Raw genomic sequence first — 20299 nt, 5'->3', positions numbered from 1 at the left:
TTGAATTTACACTGAAGACGCTGAGAAAGACTTCTAGTGGAAACGTTTGCCATTGAATTTACACTGAAGACGCTGAGAAAGACTTCTAGTGGAAACGTTTGCCATTGAATTTACACTGAAGACACTGAGAAAGACTTCTAGTGGAAACGTTTGCCATTGAATTTACACTGAAGACGCTGAGAGAGACTTCTAGTGGAAACGTTTGCCATTGAATTTACACTGAAGATGCTGAGAAAGACTTCTAGTGGAAACGTTTGCCATTGAATTCACACTGAAAACGCAGAGAAAGACTTCTAGTGGAAACGTTTGCCATTGAATTTACACTGAAGACGCTGAGAAAGACTTCTAGTGGAAACGTTTGCCATTGAATTTACACTGAAGACGCTGAGAGAGACTTCTAGTGGAGACGTTTGCCATTGAATTTACACTGAAAACGCAGAGAAAGACTTCTAGTGGAAACGTTTGCCATTGAATTTACACTGAAGACGCTGAGAAAGACTTCTAGTGGAAACGTTTGCCATTGAATTTACACTGAAGACGCTGAGAGAGACTTCTAGTGGAGACGTTTGCCATTGAATTCACACTGAAAACGCAGAGAAAGACTTCTAGTGGAAACGTTTGCCATTGAATTTACACTGAAGACACTGAGAAAGACTTCTAGTGGAAACGTTTGCCATTGAATTTACACTGAAGACGCTGAGAAAGACTTCTAGTGGAAACGTTTGCCATTGAATTTACACTGAAGACGCTGAGAAAGACTTCTAGTGGAAACAGGGTGTTCAAAATGCATTTCATGTCTGAGCACCCTGTCGTCCGTCTCTCTCTCTCTCTCTCTCTCTCTCCCTCCCTCCTTCTCTCCCTCTCTCTCGTGTAATGTGGGCACCCCCACGCAGCGAGCTGTGAAGTTCCTGTCCAGTGACTCAGTGAGCTGCGAACTCGTCAACACAGATTCAGATCCATCAGCGCTTTCACATCACAAAATAACCAGGGTCGCAAAAACAACACTTAAAACAGAGAGGAGAGGGGAGGGGAGGAGGGGAGAGGGGAGGAGGGGAGAGAGGAGAGGGGAGGAGGGGAGAGAGAGAGAGAGGGGAGAGGGGAGGAGGGGGGATAGAGAGAGGGCAGAGAGGAGAGAGAGAGAGGAGAGGGGAGAGAGGAGAGAGGGGAGGAGGGGAGAGAGAGAGGAGAGAGGGGAGGGAGAGAGGGGAGAGAGGAGAGGGGGTTAGAGTTTTATATCTATATATACACACAGTACTGTGCAAAAGTTTTAGGCAGGTGTGAAAAAATGCTGTAAAGTAAGAATGCTTTCAAAAATAGACATGTTAGTAGATTATATTTATCAATTAACAAAATGCAAAGTGAGTGAACAGAAGAAAAATCTACATCAAAATCCATATTTGGTGTGACCACCCTTTGCCTTCAAAACAGCATCAATTCTTCTAGGTACACTTGCACACAGTTTTTGAAGGAACTCGGCAGGTAGGTTGGCCCAAACATCTTGGAGAACTAACCACAGTTCTTCTGTGGATTTAGGCAGCCTCAGTTGCTTCTCTCTCCTCATGTAATCCCAGACAGACTCAATGATGTTGAGATCAGGGCTGTGTGGGGGCCATACCATCACTTCCAGGACTCCTTGTTCTTCTTTACGCTGAAGATAATTCTTAATGACTTTCGCTGTATGTTTGGGGTCGTTGTCATGCTGCAGAATAAATTTGGGGCCAATCAGATGCCTCCCTGATGGTATTGCATGATGGATAAGTATCTGCCTGTACTTCTCAGCATTGAGGAGACCATTAATTCTGACCAAATCCCCAACTCCATTTGCAGAAATGCAGCCCCAAACTTGCAAGGAACCTCCACCATGCTTCACTGTTGCCTGCAGACACTCATTCGTGTACCGCTCTCCAGCCCTTCGGCGAACAAACTGCCTTCTGCTACAGCCAAATATTTCAAATTTTGACTCATCAGTCCAGAGCAACTGCTGCCGTTTTTCTGCACCCCAGTTCCTGTGTTTTCGTGCATAGTTGAGTCGCTTGGCCTTGTTTCCACGTCGGAGGTATGGCTTTTTGGCCGCAAGTCTTCCATGAAGGCCACTTCTGACCAGACTTCTCCGGACAGTAGATGGGTGTACCAGGGTCCCACTGTTTTCTGCCAATGCTGAGCTGATGGCACTGCTGGACATCTTCCGATTGCGAAGGGAAGTAAGCATGATGTGTCTTTCATCTGCTGCAGTAAGTTTCCTTGGCCGACCACTGCGTCTACGGTCCTCAGCGTTGCCCGTTTCTTTGTGCTTCTTCAAAAGAGCTTGGACAGCACATCTGGAAACCCCTGTCTGCCTTGAAATTTCTGCCTGGGAGAGACCTTGCTGATGCAGTATAACTACCTTGTGTCTTGTTGCTGTGCTCAGTCTTGCCATGGTGTATGACTTTTGACAGTAAACTGTCTTCAGCAACCTCACCTTGTTAGCTGAGTTTGGCTGTTCCTCACCCAGTTTTATTCCTCCTGCACAGCTGTTTCTGTTTCAGTTAATGATTGTGTTTCAACCTACATATTGAATTGATGATCATTAGCACCTGTTTGGTATAATTGTTTAATCATACACCTGGCTATATGCCTACAAAATCCCTGACTTTGTGCAAGTGTACCTAGAAGAATTGATGCTGTTTTGAAGGCAAAGGGTGGTCACACCAAATATGGATTTGATGTAGATTTTTCTTCTGTTCACTCACTTTGCATTTTGTTAATTGATAAATATAATCTATTAACATGTCTATTTTTGAAAGCATTCTAAGACTTACTCTACAGCATTTTTTTCACACCTGCCTAAAACTTTTGCACAGTACTGTATATATATATAGTCTAGGGCAGCAGTGTGGAGTAGTGGTTAGGGCTCTGGACTCTTGACCAGAGGGTCGTGGGTTCAATCCCAGGTGGGGGGACACTGCTGCTGTACCCTTGAGCAAGGTACTTTACCTAGATTGCTCCAGTAAAAACCCAACTGTATAAATGGGTAATTGTATGTAAAAATAATGTGATATCTGTATAATGTGAAATAATGTATAATGTGATATGTAACAATTGTAAGTCGCCCTGGATAAGGGCGTCTGCTAAGAAATAAATAATAATAATAATAATAATTATATATATATATATATATATATATATATATATATATATATATATATATATATAGCTTAATACAGTTATTGACGAATTTATAAAATAAAAGGAAGGATAATAACAAAAATCAAATGTATCTATATATATTTTTTTTTAAACAGGTATAATATTCGTTATAATATTATATACTGTCTGCAAGGGGTTAAAACTACTGGGGGGGGGGGGCGGGAGGAAAAGGCGACGCGCCCCCTCTAGCGGCCGCAACTCGACACTGCAGGTAAACAGATCACGTGATTTCTCGGAAAAGGAGCGACTGGCCTTTACACTGGAGACGCGGAGAGACGGACAGACAGAGAGACAGAGACAGACAGAGAGACAGACAGAGACAGAGAGACAGAGAGACAGAGAGACAAATCACTTTATTTTGAAGGAAAGCAAGCCCTGCTTTTGTTGAGGTGTAGCCTACTAAAAAATTACAGACAGCGTGAATTCATTTCTGCAAAAGTTTGTGAACGTTTTACCAATTGTTTTTGTTTTGTTTTGGGGTTGGCATGTAGCGATTTATTACTTATTTTAAAGAAACCGTTCTGGATACTGTGTTATTATTATTATTATTATTATTATTATTATTATTATTTTGTAGCGAGTGTCATATGAAAATGCTTTTGTAAAACAAAGACCGGATAGATAAATATCTACCATTTCATACTTCAGCTGCGCTTCGATAGTTAAGGTAAGTTGAATTACTATATATATATATATATATATATATATATATATATATATATATATATATATAATGCATGTAGACCTGTAATATGCTGTAAACAATAACGATAACTAATGGTATTTATGTGTGCGTTAACATTTCTTAAGCGTATTGAATTCGTATTTGTTATGTTTTTATTTATGTGTCTGTCTACAGCTGTGGTCAAAGGTTTTTGCGTCACCCAGAATTTTGAAACGATATGAACATAATTTAGATATTTTATTCAACGTCGTGTAGTCCAAAGAAACTACAACATATGTATTTAAGCGTGTAATTCAATATGTTAACAAGGGAACATTATTCAGCAGCTTTCATTGGACTCTATGAAGCTGAGTGAGTTCATTCTATATAGAGGGTGTGGAATTCAATATGTTAACAAGGGAACATTATTCAGCAGCTTTCATTGGACTCTATGAAGCTGAGGGAGTTCATTCTATATAGAGGGTGTGGAATTCAATATGTTAACAAGGGAACATTATTCAGCAGCTTTCATTGGACTCTATGAAGCTGAGGGAGTTCATTCTATATAGAGGGTGTGGAATTCAATATGTTAACAAGGGAACATTATTCAGCAGCTTTCATTGGACTCTATGAAGCTGAGGGAGTTCATTCTATATAGAGGGTGTGGAATTCAATATGTTAACAAGGGAACATTATTCAGCAGCTTTCATTGGACTCTATGAAGCTGAGTGAGTTCATTCTATATAGAGGGTGTGTAATTCAATATGTTAACAAGGGAACATTATTCAGCAGCTTTCATTGGACTCTATGAAGCTGAGGGAGTTCATTCTATATAGAGGGGGTGGAATTCAATATGTTAACAAGGGAACATTATTCAGCAGCTTTCATTGGACTCTATGAAGCTGAGGGAGTTCATTCTATATAGAGGGGGTGGAATTCAATATGTTAACAAGGGAACATTATTCAGCAGCTTTCATTGGACTCTATGAAGCTGAGGGAGTTCATTCTATATAGAGGGGGTGGAATTCAATATGTTAACAAGGGAACATTATTCAGCAGCTTTCACTGGACTCTATGAAGCTGAGGGAGTTCATTCTATATAGAGGGGGTGGAATTCAATATGTTAACAAGGGAACATTATTCAGCAGCTTTCATTGGACTCTATGAAGCTGAGGGAGTTCATTCTATATAGAGGGGGTGGAATTCAATATGTTAACAAGGGAACATTATTCAGCAGCTTTCATTGGACTCTATGAAGCTGAGTGAGTTCATTCTATATAGAGGGTGTGTAATTCAATATGTTAACAAGGGAACATTATTCAGCAGCTTTCATTGGACTCTATGAAGCTGAGGGAGTTCATTCTATATAGAGGGTGTGTAATTCAGTATGTTAACAAGGGAACATTATTCAGCAGCTTTCATTGGACTCTATGAAGCTGAGGGAGTTCATTCTATATAGAGGGGGTGGAATTCAATATGTTAACAAGGGAACATTATTCAGCAGTTTTCATTGGACTCTATGAAGCTGAGGGAGTTCATTCTATATAGAGGGTGTGGAATTCAATATGTTAACAAGGGAACATTATTCAGCAGCTTTCATTGGACTCTATGAAGCTGAGGGAGTTCATTCTATATAGAGGGGGTGGAATTCAATATGTTAACAAGGGAACATTATTCAGCAGCTTTCATTGGACTCTATGAAGCTGAGTGAGTTCATTCTATATAGAGGGTGTGGAATTCAATATGTTAACAAGGGAACATTATTCAGCAGCTTTCATTGGACTCTATGAAGCTGAGTGAGTTCATTCTATATAGAGGGGGTGGAATTCAATATGTTAACAAGGGAACATTATTCAGCAGCTTTCATTGGACTCTATGAAGCTGAGGGAGTTCATTCTATATAGAGGGTGTGGAATTCAATATGTTAACAAGGGAACATTATTCAGCAGCTTTCATTGGACTCTATGAAGCTGAGTGAGTTCATTCTATATAGAGGGGGTGGAATTCAATATGTTAACAAGGGAACATTATTCAGCAGCTTTCATTGGACTCTATGAAGCTGAGGGAGTTCATTCTATATAGAGGGGGTGGAATTCAATATGTTAACAAGGGAACATTATTCAGCAGCTTTCATTGGACTTTTTTTTTTTTTTTTTCCAATATCATTTTGTAGTTTCTTTGGTTACATGATCTTGAATAAAATATCTAAATTATGTTAATTATGTTCAAATCCTAAAATTCTAGGTGATGCAAAACTTTTGGCCACTAATAACTTTTGGTCACTGATAGTGTGTGACGTTATTTCTTTCTCTCTCTCACTTTCTCTCTCTCTCTCTCGCTCCATCTCTCTCTCGTGGTTATTCACAGCTCTCTCAGGTCACGCGTGTGTTGCCATGGCGATGGGGCGGGCCCGTTCCTCTCGCAAGCTGAAGCAGTGGATTGTGGATCAGGTGATGAGCGAGCAGTACCCCGGGCTGGTCTGGGACGACCCAAACAGAACCATGTTCAGAATCCCGTGGAAACATGCAGGAAAACAGGACTTCAGATCTGACGAGGACGCGGCCATATTCAAGGTGCCTTCATCAGTTTACTGAAACTAAACTGAGTCAAGCAGACCAGCGTTTGGGCTCTAGTGCTTTCATCAGCGTTATTGAAACTAAACTGAGTCAAGCAGACCAGCGTTTGGGCTCTAGTGCCTTCATCAGCGTTACTGAAACTAAACTGAGTCAAGCAGACCAGCGTTTGGGCTCTAGTGCCTTCATCAGTGTTACTGAAACTAAACTGAGTCAAGCAGACCAGCGTTTGGGCTCTAGTGCCTTCATCAGCGTTACTGAAACTAAACTGAGTCAAGCAGACCAGCGTTTGGGCTCTAGTGCCTTCATCAGTGTTATTGAAACTAAACTGAGTCAAGCAGACCAGCGTTTGGGCTCTAGTGCCTTCACCAGCGTTACTGAAACTAAACTGAGTCAAGCAGACCAGCGTTTGGGCTCTAGTGCCTTCATCAGCGTTATTGAAACAAAACTGAGTCAAGCAGACCAGCGTTTGGGCTCTAGTGCCTTCATCAGTGGTATTGAAACTGAACTGAGTCAAGCAGACCAGCGTTTGGGCTCTAGTGCCTTCATCAGTGGTATTGAAACTGAACTGAGTCAAGCAGACCAGCGTTTGGGCTCTAGTGCCTTCATCAGCGTTATTGAAACTAAACTGAGTCAAGCAGACCAGCGTTTGGGCTCTAGTGCCTTCATCAGCGTTATTGAAACTAAACTGAGTCAAGCAGACCAGCGTTTGGGGCTCTAGTGCCTTCATCAGCGTTATTGAAACTAAACTGAGTCAAGCAGACCAGCGTTTGGGCTCTAGTGCCTTCATCAGCGTTATTGAAACTAAACTGAGTCAAGCAGACCAGCGTTTGGGCTCTAGTGCCTTCATCAGTTTTGCTGAAACTAAAATATGTGACGGTTGGGAGCTGCGTGGAGTGAATGATCACTGGTAATGTGTGACGGTTGAGATATTAGTTGATGATGTCACTGATAACGTGTGACGGTTGGGAGCTGTGTATTTCAATGGGGTTGGGGTATGTGTGCTAAGTCGTGTTTAACCCCTCGTTGGCAGGCCTGGGCGGTCTTCAAGGGGAAGCTGAGGGCGGGGGATAAGGAAGACCCGCCCACCTGGAAGACTCGATTCCGCTGTGCCCTGAACAAGAGCTCCGAATTCGAGGAGGTCCCGGGACGGTCCCAGCTGGACATCTCAGAACCGTACAAAGTCTATCGGATTGTGCCTCTGTCAGAACAGGGCAAAGACACTGGGGCAGGTAAAAGACACGGTTCGTCGTCACGGTTACCAGCCGACTCGTTTACTGGACTTCCTCTTCATTTTTTTTTTTTCCTGTTTTGTTTCCTGCTGTCAGTGCGCCTGGGCTCTAGAGGGAGAGAGAGAGAGAGGGGGATGAAGAGGAGGAGAGTGAAGAGCGAGTCAGACAGGGAGGAGGAGGAAGAGGAGGAGGAGGAGGAGGAGGAGGAGGAGAGGAGGACGGGAGGAGAAGGGAAGAAAATAAACAGTCCAGCTGTCGTGGTGGAGCCCATTACACTGGTACTGTGTGTGTGTGTGTGTGTGTGTGTGTGTCAATCCTGGGAATGTCATTGATGATGTCATAACCATGTCATTCCACCCTCCTCCAGCAGGTGGAGTCAGTCAGCGACACAACACAACAGCACTCACGTGAGTTCATATGCATGTCTATCTGTCCGTGTGTCTGTGCGTGTCTCTCTGTGTGTCTCTGTGTGTCTGTGTGTGTGTCTGTCTCTGTGTGTGACTGTGACTCTCTCTCTCTCTCTCTGTTTCTCTCCTCAGCTATCAATGAGATCCAGCTGAACTTCACCATTGAGACGACCCCCCCCGCCTCCCTCCCCAGCACAGGTGAGAGACAAAGACACACTGAGAGACAGAGAGACACAGAGACAGAGACAGAGAGACGCAGCACCCCCACACTCAGTGCAGGTAAAGCGGGGAACTTCAGCACAGAACAGGAGCAGTAAAAACAACGATAGAGAACATTGTTCAGTAATCTTCACTTGCCATCTGTGACAGTGAGGAATCATCCTAAAACACGCTCCTCCCTCTCTCCCCTCCCTCTCTCCCTCCCCTCCTCCCTCCCCTCCCTCCTCCCTCCTTCCTCTCTCCCCTCCCTCCTCCCTATCTCCCTCCTCCCTCTCTCCCTCCTTCCTCTGTCTGCCTCTCTCACCCCCACCCTCTCTCTCTCCCTCTCCCTCCCTCCATCTCCCCTTCTCCTCACCTCCACCCTCTCTCTGTCTGCCTCTCTCTCCCCTCTCTCTCTCTCCCCTCTCTCTCTCTCCCCTCTCTCTCTCTCCCCTCTCTCTCTCTCCCCTCCCTCCCCTCTCTCTCCCCTCCCTCCCCTCTCTCTCCCCTCCCTCCCCTCTCTCTCTCCCCTCTCTCTCTCCCCTCCCCCCTCTCTCCCCTCCCTCCCCTCTCTCCCCTCTCTCTCTCCCCTCCCTCCCCCCTCTCCCCTCCCTCCCCTCCGTCCCCCCCTCTCCCCTCCCTCCCCTCCCTCCCTCCCTCTCCCCTCTCTCTCTCCCCTCCCTCTCCCCTCTCTCCCCTTCCTCTCTCTCTCCTCCCTCCCTCCCCCCTCTCTCCCCTCTCTCTCTCTCTCCCCTCTCTCCCTTCCTCTCTCTCTCCTCCCTCCCTCTCTCCCTTCGCTCCCCCTCTCTCCCCTCGCTCTCTCCTCTCGCTCTCTCCTCTCAGCTCTCCCATCAATGCTGATCACCATCTTCTACTCGGGTCTGGAGGTGTCCCAGAGGAGGATCATGGGTAAGGACGTGAAGATTGCGTCCCGCCTCCCATCCAGAAACCCTGCCCCTGGCCCCGCCTCCTCCGTGGAGAAGGTGTGGTTTCCCTCGGCGGCCAGCCTCTCGAACCCGGTCAGGAGCCAGGCTCTCTCCAGGCTCCTGCCCTTCCTGGAGCGAGGGGTCCTGCTGGCCTGCAACCCCCAAGGGCTCTTCATTCAGAGGCTGTGCCAGGGCAGAGTGTTCTGGAGCGGGCCTGGGGCACCCCACCACGACCGGCCAAACAAACTGGACAGGCAGGAGTCGCTGGTGCAGCTGTTCGACGCGAAGCACTTCAACCACGGTGAGTCCGTGACAGGCAGGCAGGCAGACAGACAGACAGACAGACAGCTAACAATATTGACTGTCACTGATAATGTGTGAGGTTTGGGAACTTTGTGATGATGTCACTGATAATGTGTGACGGTTGGGAGCTTTGTGATGATGTCACTGATAATGTGTGAGGTTTGGGAACTTTGTGATGATGTCACTGATAATGTGTGACGGTTGGGAGCTGTGTGATGATGTCACTGATAATGTGTGAGGGTTGGGAGCTGTGTGGAGTGAATGGTCACTGATAATGTGTGATGCTTAGGAGCTGTGTGATGATGTCACTGATAATGTGTGAGGGTTGGGAGCTGTGTGATGATGTCACTGATAATGTGTGAGGTTTGGGAGCTTTGTGATGATGTCACTGATAATGTGTGAGGTTTGGGAACTTTGTGATGATGTCACTGATAATGTGTGACGGTTGGGAGCTGTGTGATGATGTCACTGATAATGTGTGACGGTTGGGAGCTGTGTGATGATGTCACTGATAATGTGTGACGGTTGGGAGCTGTGTGATGATGTCACTGATAATGTGTGACGGTTGGGAGCTGTGTGGAGTGAATGGTCACTGATAATGTGTGACGGTTCGGAGCTGTGTGGAGTGAATGGTCACTGATAATGTGTGACGGTTCGGAGCTGTGTGGAGTGAATGGTCACTGATAATGTGTGAGGGTTGAGAGCTGTGTGGAGTGAATGGTCGCTCGTTGTTATAATGGTTCTCGTTGCTCTTGCTGTGACAGAGCTGGAGGTGTACCGCATGTCGGGGGGCCAGCCGCCCCAGTTCAAAGTGACCCTCTGTTTCGGAGAAGAATTCCCCGACAACGACCCTGTGACTGACAAACTCATCACAGTACAGGTGAGAGAGAGGGGGCGAGGGTGAGAGAGAGGGTGAGAGAGGCTTGACAGGGTTATTAGACGGGGGGGGGGGGGGGGGGGGTCGCCAATACCTGACTGCAAAATACATTTTTCTGTCTTCCTGGCGATTTGTAAAAGCTCAGTGGTAAATGGCGGACCTGGTGGGCCTCCGGGCAGGGATCATGTGTAACCCGACCAGCCCCCTGTTCAAGCTGACCGACCCCCGGTCCACAGAGCTTGTGTCTCTTCAGACCTCTCGTAGCTCAGCGACACCTGCATCTGAAGGTGCTGGGATCAACGCAGCATTTTCATGATCGGATATTCGCTCAGGATATAGTTAGCACACTGTGGTCCCATTCTACCAGCCTCACCCCATTGCAGCTGCCCTATACTTGTGCTACCATTGCCCCTCAGTGTAATACAGAACCATTATTGCCATTGTAGCTCCACTGTCTGTCTGCATTGCCATTGAAGATCATTTAGGGTATAGTCAGCACACTGTGGTCCCATTCTACCAGCCTCACCCCATTGCAGCTGCCCTATACTTGTGCTACCATTGCCCCTCAGTGTAATACAGAACCATTATTGCCATTGTAGCTCCACTGTCTGTCTGCATTGCCATTGAAGATCATTTAGGGTATAGTCAGCACACTGTGGTCCCATTCTACCAGCCTCACCCCATTGCAGCTGCCCTATACTTGTGCTACCATTGCCCCTCAGTGTAATACAGAACCATTATTGCCATTGTAGCTCCACTGTCTGTCTGCATTGCCATTGAAGATCATTTAGGGTATAGTTAGCACACTGTGGTCCCATTCTACCAGCCTCACCCCATTGCAGCTGCCCTATACTTGTGCTACCATTGCCCCTCAGTGTAATACAGAACCATTATTGCCATTGTAGCTCCACTGTCTGTCTGCATTGCCATTGAAGATCATTTAGGGTATAGTTAGCACACTGTGGTCCCATTCTACCAGCCTCACCCCATTGCAGCTGCCCTATACTTGTGCTACCATTGCCCCTCAGTGTAATACAGAACCATTATTGCCATTGTAGCTCCACTGTCTGTCTGCATTGCCATTGAAGATCATTTAGGGTATAGTCAGCACGCTGTGGTCCCATTCTACCAGCCTCACCCCATTGCAGCTGCCCTATACTTGTGCTACCATTGCCCCTCAGTGTAATACAGAACCATTATTGCCATTGTAGCTCCACTGTCTGTCTGCATTGCCATTGAAGATCATTTAGGGTATAGTTAGCACACTGTGGTCCCATTCTACCAGCCTCACCCCATTGCAGCTGCCCTATACTTGTGCTACCATTGCCCCTCAGTGTAATACAGAACCATTATTGCCATTGTAGCTCCACTGTCTGTCTGCATTGCCATTGAAGATCATTTAGGGTATAGTCAGCACGCTGTGGTCCCATTCTACCAGCCTCACCCCATTGCAGCTGCCCTATACTTGTGCTACCATTGCCCCTCAGTGTAATACAGAACCATTATTGCCATTGTAGCTCCACTGTCTGTCTGCATTGCCATTGAAGATCATTTAGGGTATAGTTAGCACACTGTGGTCCCATTCTACCAGCCTCACCCCATTGCAGCTGCCCTATACTTGTGCTACCATTGCCCCTCAGTGTAATACAGAACCATTATTGCCATTGTAGCTCCACTGTCTGTCTGCATTGCCATTGAAGATCATTTAGGGTATAGTCAGCACGCTGTGGTCCCATTCTACCAGCCTCACCCCATTGCAGCTGCCCTATACTTGTGCTACCATTGCCCCTCAGTGTAATACAGAACCATTATTGCCATTGTAGCTCCACTGTCTGTCTGCATTGCCATTGAAGATCATTTAGGGTATAGTTAGCACACTGTGGTCCCATTCTACCAGCCTCACCCCATTGCAGCTGCCCTATACTTGTGCTACCATTGCCCCTCAGTGTAATACAGAACCATTATTGCCATTGTAGCTCCACTGTCTGTCTGCATTGCCATTGAAGATCATTTAGGGTATAGTCAGCACGCTGTGGTCCCATTCTACCAGCCTCACCCCATTGCAGCTGCCCTATACTTGTGCTACCATTGCCCCTCAGTGTAATACAGAACCATTATTGCCATTGTAGCTCCACTGTCTGTCTGCATTGCCATTGAAGATCATTTAGGGTATAGTTAGCACACTGTGGTCCCATTCTACCAGCCTCACCCCATTGCAGCTGCCCTATACTTGTGCTACCATTGCCCCTCAGTGTAATACAGAACCATTATTGCCATTGTAGCTCCACTGTCTGTCTGCATTGCCATTGAAGATCATTTAGGGTATAGTCAGCACGCTGTGGTCCCATTCTACCAGCCTCACCCCATTGCAGCTGCCCTATACTTGTGCTACCATTGCCCCTCAGTGTAATACAGAACCATTATTGCCATTGTAGCTCCACTGTCTGTCTGCATTGCCATTGAAGATCATTTAGGGTATAGTCAGCACACTGTGGTCCCATTCTACCAGCCTCACCCCATTGCAGCTGCCCTATACTTGTGCTACCATTGCCCCTCAGTGTAATACAGAACCATTATTGCCATTGTAGCTCCACTGTCTGTCTGCATTGCCATTGAAGATCATTTAGGGTATAGTTAGCACACTGTGGTCCCATTCTACCAGCCTCACCCCATTGCAGCTGCCCTATACTTGTGCTACCATTGCCCCTCAGTGTAATACAGAACCATTATTGCCATTGTAGCTCCACTGTCTGTCTGCATTGCCATTGAAGATCATTTAGGGTATAGTCAGCACGCTGTGGTCCCATTCTACCAGCCTCACCCCATTGCAGCTGCCCTATACTTGTGCTACCATTGCCCCTCAGTGTAATACAGAACCATTATTGCCATTGTAGCTCCACTGTCTGTCTGCATTGCCATTGAAGATCATTTAGGGTATAGTTAGCACACTGTGGTCCCATTCTACCAGCCTCACCCCATTGCAGCTGCCCTATACTTGTGCTACCATTGCCCCTCAGTGTAATACAGAACCATTATTGCCATTGTAGCTCCACTGTCTGTCTGCATTGCCATTGAAGATCATTTAGGGTATAGTCAGCACGCTGTGGTCCCATTCTACCAGCCTCACCCCATTGCAGCTGCCCTATACTTGTGCTACCATTGCCCCTCAGTGTAATACAGAACCATTATTGCCATTGTAGCTCCACTGTCTGTCTGCATTGCCATTGAAGATCATTTAGGGTATAGTTAGCACACTGTGGTCCCATTCTACCAGCCTCACCCCATTGCAGCTGCCCTATACTTGTGCTACCATTGCCCCTCAGTGTAATACAGAACCATTATTGCCATTGTAGCTCCACTGTCTGTCTGCATTGCCATTGAAGATCATTTAGGGTATAGTCAGCACGCTGTGGTCCCATTCTACCAGCCTCACCCCATTGCAGCTGCCCTATACTTGTGCTACCATTGCCCCTCAGTGTAATACAGAACCATTATTGCCATTGTAGCTCCACTGTCTGTCTGCATTGCCATTGAAGATCATTTAGGGTATAGTCAGCACACTGTGGTCCCATTCTACCAGCCTCACCCCATTGCAGCTGCCCTATACTTGTGCTACCATTGCCCCTCAGTGTAATACAGAACCATTATTGCCATTGTAGCTCCACTGTCTGTCTGCATTGCCATTGAAGATCATTTAGGGTATAGTTAGCACACTGTGGTCCCATTCTACCAGCCTCACCCCATTGTAGCTGCCCTATACTTGTGCTACCATTGCCCCTCAGTGTAATACAGAACCATTATTGCCATTGTAGCTCCACTGTCTGTCTGCATTGCCATTGAAGATCATTTAGGGTATAGTCAGCACACTGTGGTCCCATTCTACCAGCCTCACCCCATTGCAGCTGCCCTATACTTGTGCTACCATTGCCCCTCAGTGTAATACAGAACCATTATTGCCATTGTAGCTCCACTGTCTGTCTGCATTGCCATTGAAGATCATTTAGGGTATAGTTAGCACACTGTGGTCCCATTCTACCAGCCTCACCCCATTGCAGCTGCCCTATACTTGTGCTACCATTGCCCCTCAGTGTAATACAGAACCATTATTGCCATTGTAGCTCCACTGTCTGTCTGCATTGCCGTTGAAGATCATTTAGGGTATAGTCAGCACACTGTGGTCCCATTCTACCAGCCTCACCCCATTGCAGCTGCCCTATACTTGTGCTACCATTGCCCCTCAGTGTAATACAGAACCATTATTGCCATTGTAGCTCCACTGTCTGTCTGCATTGCCATTGAAGATCATTTAGGGTATAGTCAGCACACTGTGGTCCCATTCTACCAGCCTCACCCCATTGCAGCTGCCCTATACTTGTGCTACCATTGCCCCTCAGTGTAATACAGAACCATTATTGCCATTGTAGCTCCACTGTCTGTCTGCATTGCCATTGAAGATCATTTAGGGTATAGTCAGCACGCTGTGGTCCCATTCTACCAGCCTCACCCCATTGCAGCTGCCCTATACTTGTGCTACCATTGCCCCTCAGTGTAATACAGAACCATTATTGCCATTGTAGCTCCACTGTCTGTCTGCATTGCCATTGAAGATCATTTAGGGTATAGTCAGCACACTGTGGTCCCATTCTACCAGCCTCACCCCATTGCAGCTGCCCTATACTTGTGCTACCATTGCCCCTCAGTGTAATACAGAACCATTATTGCCATTGTAGCTCCACTGTCTGTCTGCATTGCCATTGAAGATCATTTAGGGTATAGTTAGCACACTGTGGTCCCATTCTACCAGCCTCACCCCATTGCAGCTGCCCTATACTTGTGCTACCATTGCCCCTCAGTGTAATACAGAACCATTATTGCCATTGTAGCTCCACTGTCTGTCTGCATTGCCATTGAAGATCATTTAGGGTATAGTCAGCACGCTGTGGTCCCATTCTACCAGCCTCACCCCATTGCAGCTGCCCTATACTTGTGCTACCATTGCCCCTCAGTGTAATACAGAACCATTATTGCCATTGTAGCTCCACTGTCTGTCTGCATTGCCATTGAAGATCATTTAGGGTATAGTTAGCACACTGTGGTCCCATTCTACCAGCCTCACCCCATTGCAGCTGCCCTATACTTGTGCTACCATTGCCCCTCAGTGTAATACAGAACCATTATTGCCATTGTAGCTCCACTGTCTGTCTGCATTGCCATTGAAGATCATTTAGGGTATAGTCAGCACGCTGTGGTCCCATTCTACCAGCCTCACCCCATTGCAGCTGCCCTATACTTGTGCTACCATTGCCCCTCAGTGTAATACAGAACCATTATTGCCATTGTAGCTCCACTGTCTGTCTGCATTGCCATTGAAGATCATTTAGGGTATAGTTAGCACACTGTGGTCCCATTCTACCAGCCTCACCCCATTGCAGCTGCCCTATACTTGTGCTACCATTGCCCCTCAGTGTAATACAGAACCATTATTGCCATTGTAGCTCCACTGTCTGTCTGCATTGCCATTGAAGATCATTTAGGGTATAGTCAGCACGCTGTGGTCCCATTCTACCAGCCTCACCCCATTGCAGCTGCCCTATACTTGTGCTACCATTGCCCCTCAGTGTAATACAGAACCATTATTGCCATTGTAGCTCCACTGTCTGTCTGCATTGCCATTGAAGATCATTTAGGGTATAGTCAGCACACTGTGGTCCCATTCTACCAGCCTCACCCCATTGCAGCTGCCCTATACTTGTGCTACCATTGCCCCTCAGTGTAATACAGAACCATTATTGCCATTGTAGCTCCACTGTCTGTCTGCATTGCCATTGAAGATCATTTAGGGTATAGTTAGCACACTGTGGTCCCATTCTACCAGCCTCACCCCATTGTAGCTGCCCTATACTTGTGCTACCATTGCCCCTCAGTGTAATACAGAACCATTATTGCCATTGTAGCTCCACTGTCTGTCTGCATTGCCATTGAAGATCATTTAGGGTATAGTCAGCACACTGTGGTCCCATTCTACCAGCCTCACCCCATTGCAGCTGCCCTATACTTGTGCTACCATTGCCCCTCAGTGTAATACAGAACCATTATTGCCATTGTAGCTCCACTGTCTGTCTGCATTGCCATTGAAGATCATTTAGGGTATAGTTAGCACACTGTGGTCCCATTCTACCAGCCTCACCCCATTGCAGCTGCCCTATACTTGTGCTACCATTGCCCCTCAGTGTAATACAGAACCATTATTGCCATTGTAGCTCCACTGTCTGTCTGCATTGCCGTTGAAGATCATTTAGGGTATAGTCAGCACACTGTGGTCCCATTCTACCAGCCTCACCCCATTGCAGCTGCCCTATACTTGTGCTACCATTGCCCCTCAGTGTAATACAGAACCATTATTGCCATTGTAGCTCCACTGTCTGTCTGCATTGCCATTGAAGATCATTTAGGGTATAGTCAGCACACTGTGGTCCCATTCTACCAGCCTCACCCCATTGCAGCTGCCCTATACTTGTGCTACCATTGCCCCTCAGTGTAATACAGAACCATTATTGCCATTGTAGCTCCACTGTCTGTCTGCATTGCCATTGAAGATCATTTAGGGTATAGTCAGCACGCTGTGGTCCCATTCTACCAGCCTCACCCCATTGCAGCTGCCCTATACTTGTGCTACCATTGCCCCTCAGTGTAATACAGAACCATTATTGCCATTGTAGCTCCACTGTCTGTCTGCATTGCCATTGAAGATCATTTAGGGTATAGTCAGCACACTGTGGTCCCATTCTACCAGCCTCACCCCATTGCAGCTGCCCTATACTTGTGCTACCATTGCCCCTCAGTGTAATACAGAACCATTATTGCCATTGTAGCTCCACTGTCTGTCTGCATTGCCATTGAAGATCATTTAGGGTATAGTCAGCACACTGTGGTCCCATTCTACCAGCCTCACCCCATTGCAGCTGCCCTATACTTGTGCTACCATTGCCCCTCAGTGTAATACAGAACCATTATTGCCATTGTAGCTCCACTGTCTGTCTGCATTGCCATTGAAGATCATTTAGGGTATAGTCAGCACACTCTGTGTGTGTGTTTTTTTTTATGTGCTGTGATGTCATTTCTCGTAGGTGGAGCTACCGCGGGCTCGACAGCAGCTGGAGGAAGTGACATCGTTCCGAGAGTCCGTGGCCCTCCTCCAAGACCTAGCCAGCCAGTCGCCGCTAGGGGAGGTGACCCTTAACCTCTACGGAATTTCCTAAGAAGCCCCCCACCCCCACCCCCTCCCTCCCCCTCCCCCTCCCCCTCCCCCTCCCCCTCCCCCTCCCCCTCCCCTCCCTCTGTGTGTGTGTTACTTGCACTGGATACCCGCCCCTCTTGCGAAGCATGTCAGTCAACCGGGGAGGCAGCAGCTGATTGGCTAAGGAAAGAAAAGAGGGTGGGGGCTAAAGCAATAAGTAACTACACACGCTGATAGGAAACATCACTAAAATGGTTAAACACATCAAGCTAACGACAGTTGATAATCAGTGCCAATGGAGTCAATGGTCACTGATAATGTGTGAGGGTTGGGAGCTGTGTGGAGTGAATGGTCACTGATAATGTGTGACGGTTGAGAGCCGTGTGGAGTGAATGGTCACTGATAATGTGTGAGGGTTGGGAGCTGTGTGGAGTGAATGGTCACTGATAATGTGTGACGGTTGAGAGCCGTGTGGAGTGAATGGTCACTGATAATGTGTGATATATTGATATGTCAGGTATATTGCAGTAAATTGAGCGTTCTGTGATAAAGTGATGAATGTCAATTTAATTGTAGCTACGAGACCCAAAACACCACTAAACTTAACTTTGATGCACACTTTTTTTTTTCATATGCACATTTAAAATGTTTGTTGATCTTCAAAACACTTATTCACTTTCAAGTTTGTATATTTTACATCTTAAATTACAGATTCTGTAGCGAGTCCCCTTAAAATCTCTATAGCTTTATATATTGTATAGCAAAAAGACACACGAGTTTCAATAGCTATAGTTCTATATATTACAGTTAGGATTCATTTCTATATAAATATATACACAAAAAAACAGGATTTTTAAATTGTTAAACTGAAGGAAATCAACGTGTGATTTGAGCACTAAAACGTCTCTAAATGTGTTGATTGAATTATCTCGAGGCAGCAATGCAAAAATAGCTTTTTAACAAATTAAATAACTACCATCATCAATATTTATTTTTTATATTAATAGTTTTTTTTTGTTTTTTTTTTAAATCTCCTTCTCCCGAGCAGATCATGAATACTGACTATATTACTAATTAACAGGGTATATAACAGCAACTTTTAAACACTGATAACTGAAATATAATTTTAAAAAATTAAAAAAGCGATCTTGGATAAAACACACACGCACACGTTTATTTAAGATGCTTTTTTTTTTTTTTTTTAAAAATGTGTAAGATTTGTATTATCGCAACGATTCGGATCATTTTTAAGAAGCAGTATAAATTAATTTGAGATGACGCTGTTATCTGCTCCGTTATTGAATCGTATTTTGTCACACTTGTACTTGCTAGAACCGAAGTGATTGTATTTTATTTTGCTCTTATTGTATTAATACTTGTGATTCTTGAAATGTATTTTTGTTTACGACTGTAAATCGCCCTGGATAAGGGCGTCTGCTAAGAAATAAATAATAATAATAATAATAATAATAATAATAATAATAATAATAATAATAATAATAATTGTTTAGCGCTCAGTTCCTGCGTTTATTTCTTTCAGTTAAGAGCAACTTAAAAAAAAAAAAAAAACCTGTTAAATTGCCCTGGTCAGACCTGTATACCATTCCTGTAGTTTTGTTAAATGTTATAAATAAATATATATATATTTTTAACTGGTTGGCAAGTTGTCTGTGTGTGTTTGTTTAAAAGGCGAAAAATCAGAACCACCTCGCCCAATCAGCGTTGAGCGGAGGCACGGCTACATAACGGGAGCAGCCAATGAGGAGGGCGAAATCGGAGGTAGGGGGTATGGTTCAGCGGCCAATCAAAGGCTCTGCCTGTCGGTGCTGGCCAATGGATAATAAGGAGCGGTTGAGGGACGTGCCGGCCAATGAGAATCTGAGGAAGGCAAACGCACTGTTGTTAGGTAGATTTTGCTCAGAGACCGGGCAATGGTTCAAATCATGTCTATGCATATTATATGAAATTAAATACAAGAGAGGCCCAAAGGTAAATATCAGAATAATAATCGGCGCTCGTCCGGTTCTGACTCGAGCAGAAGATGATTATTATTATTATTATTATTATTATTATTATTATTATTAATGAGTCATTTAGCAGATGCTTTTATCCAAAGCGACTCGCAGAGACTAGGGGGGTGAACTCTGCATCATCAACAACTGCTGCTGCTGCTGCTGCTGCAGAGTCACTTCCAATAGGAGCTCGTTTGTTTGACATCTCATCTGAAGGACGGAGCACAAGGAGGTGAAGCGACTCGCTCAGGGTCACACACACACACACACGCACACACTGTAGCATTTTGTATTTAATCATATCCTGATGTAACTATCACTGACACTGTCATCTGCTGTATTATTGAATTGTACTTGCTTGAACCAAAGTGATTGTATTTATCTTGCTCTTAATTGTATTATTACTTGTACTGTGATTCTTGAAATGTATTTTTGTTTACGACTGTAAGTCACCCTGGATAAGGGCGTCTGCTAAGAAATAAATAATAATAATAATAATAATAATAATAATAATAATAATAATAATATGTTTCGTATTTAAACCTTTTTTTTTCTCACGCACACGTTCCTCTACGTCGTGACGTCACGCAGCTCTTGAATTGCCCTATCCAAGATGGCGGCCTAAGAGTCACCGGTCTTAAAAAAAAAAAACTTAAACAAACGAAATCCCAACACGCCGGTTAC

The 20299-nt window shown here is 45.4% G+C and overlaps 1 protein-coding gene across 4 annotated transcripts; it reads left to right on the top strand.

Moving 5' to 3' along the window:
* Positions 1-3406: 3406 nt before the first annotated feature.
* Positions 3407-18799, top strand: LOC131709723 (interferon regulatory factor 9-like). Of its 4 annotated transcripts, none has more exons than XM_059012450.1 (9): positions 3407-3853; positions 6218-6423; positions 7457-7655; positions 7752-7933; positions 8026-8062; positions 8195-8341; positions 9104-9487; positions 10254-10369; positions 17494-18799. In XM_059012450.1, exons 2-9 carry the CDS (start codon positions 6244-6246, stop codon positions 17623-17625), a joined length of 1377 nt encoding a protein of 458 aa, XP_058868433.1. In that variant the 5' UTR covers positions 3407-3853; positions 6218-6243; the 3' UTR covers positions 17626-18799. The 4 variants fall into 4 exon arrangements, with proteins under 4 accessions (XP_058868433.1, XP_058868436.1, XP_058868434.1 ...); XM_059012453.1 differs by having other exon boundaries at positions 3408-3853; positions 8195-8260; XM_059012451.1 differs by having other exon boundaries at positions 3408-3853; positions 8023-8062; positions 8195-8260.
* The last annotated feature ends 1500 nt before the right edge of the window (positions 18800-20299 follow it).

The sequence above is a fragment of the Acipenser ruthenus genome, chromosome 44 (genome assembly GCF_902713425.1).
Source record: "Acipenser ruthenus chromosome 44, fAciRut3.2 maternal haplotype, whole genome shotgun sequence".
In the NCBI taxonomy this organism is placed as follows: domain Eukaryota; kingdom Metazoa; phylum Chordata; class Actinopteri; order Acipenseriformes; family Acipenseridae; genus Acipenser; species Acipenser ruthenus.
Note: the sequence above shows the minus strand (reverse complement) of the source record. Positions and strands in the feature narration are given on the sequence as shown.

What these genes read in the sequence shown, in the direction of transcription:
- LOC131709723 (XM_059012449.1), top strand. Translation starts at nt 6,244, where the DNA reads ATGGCGATGGGGCGGGCCCGTTCCTCTCGCAAGCTGAAGCAGTGGATT. An exon ending in CACAACACAACAGCACTCAC is followed by an intron (nt 8,063 to 8,194) that starts GTGAGTTCATAT and finishes TTCTCTCCTCAG; the next exon opens with CTATCAATGAGATCCAGCTG. An exon ending in CGCGAAGCACTTCAACCACG is followed by an intron (nt 9,488 to 10,253) that starts GTGAGTCCGTGA and finishes TTGCTGTGACAG; the next exon opens with AGCTGGAGGTGTACCGCATG.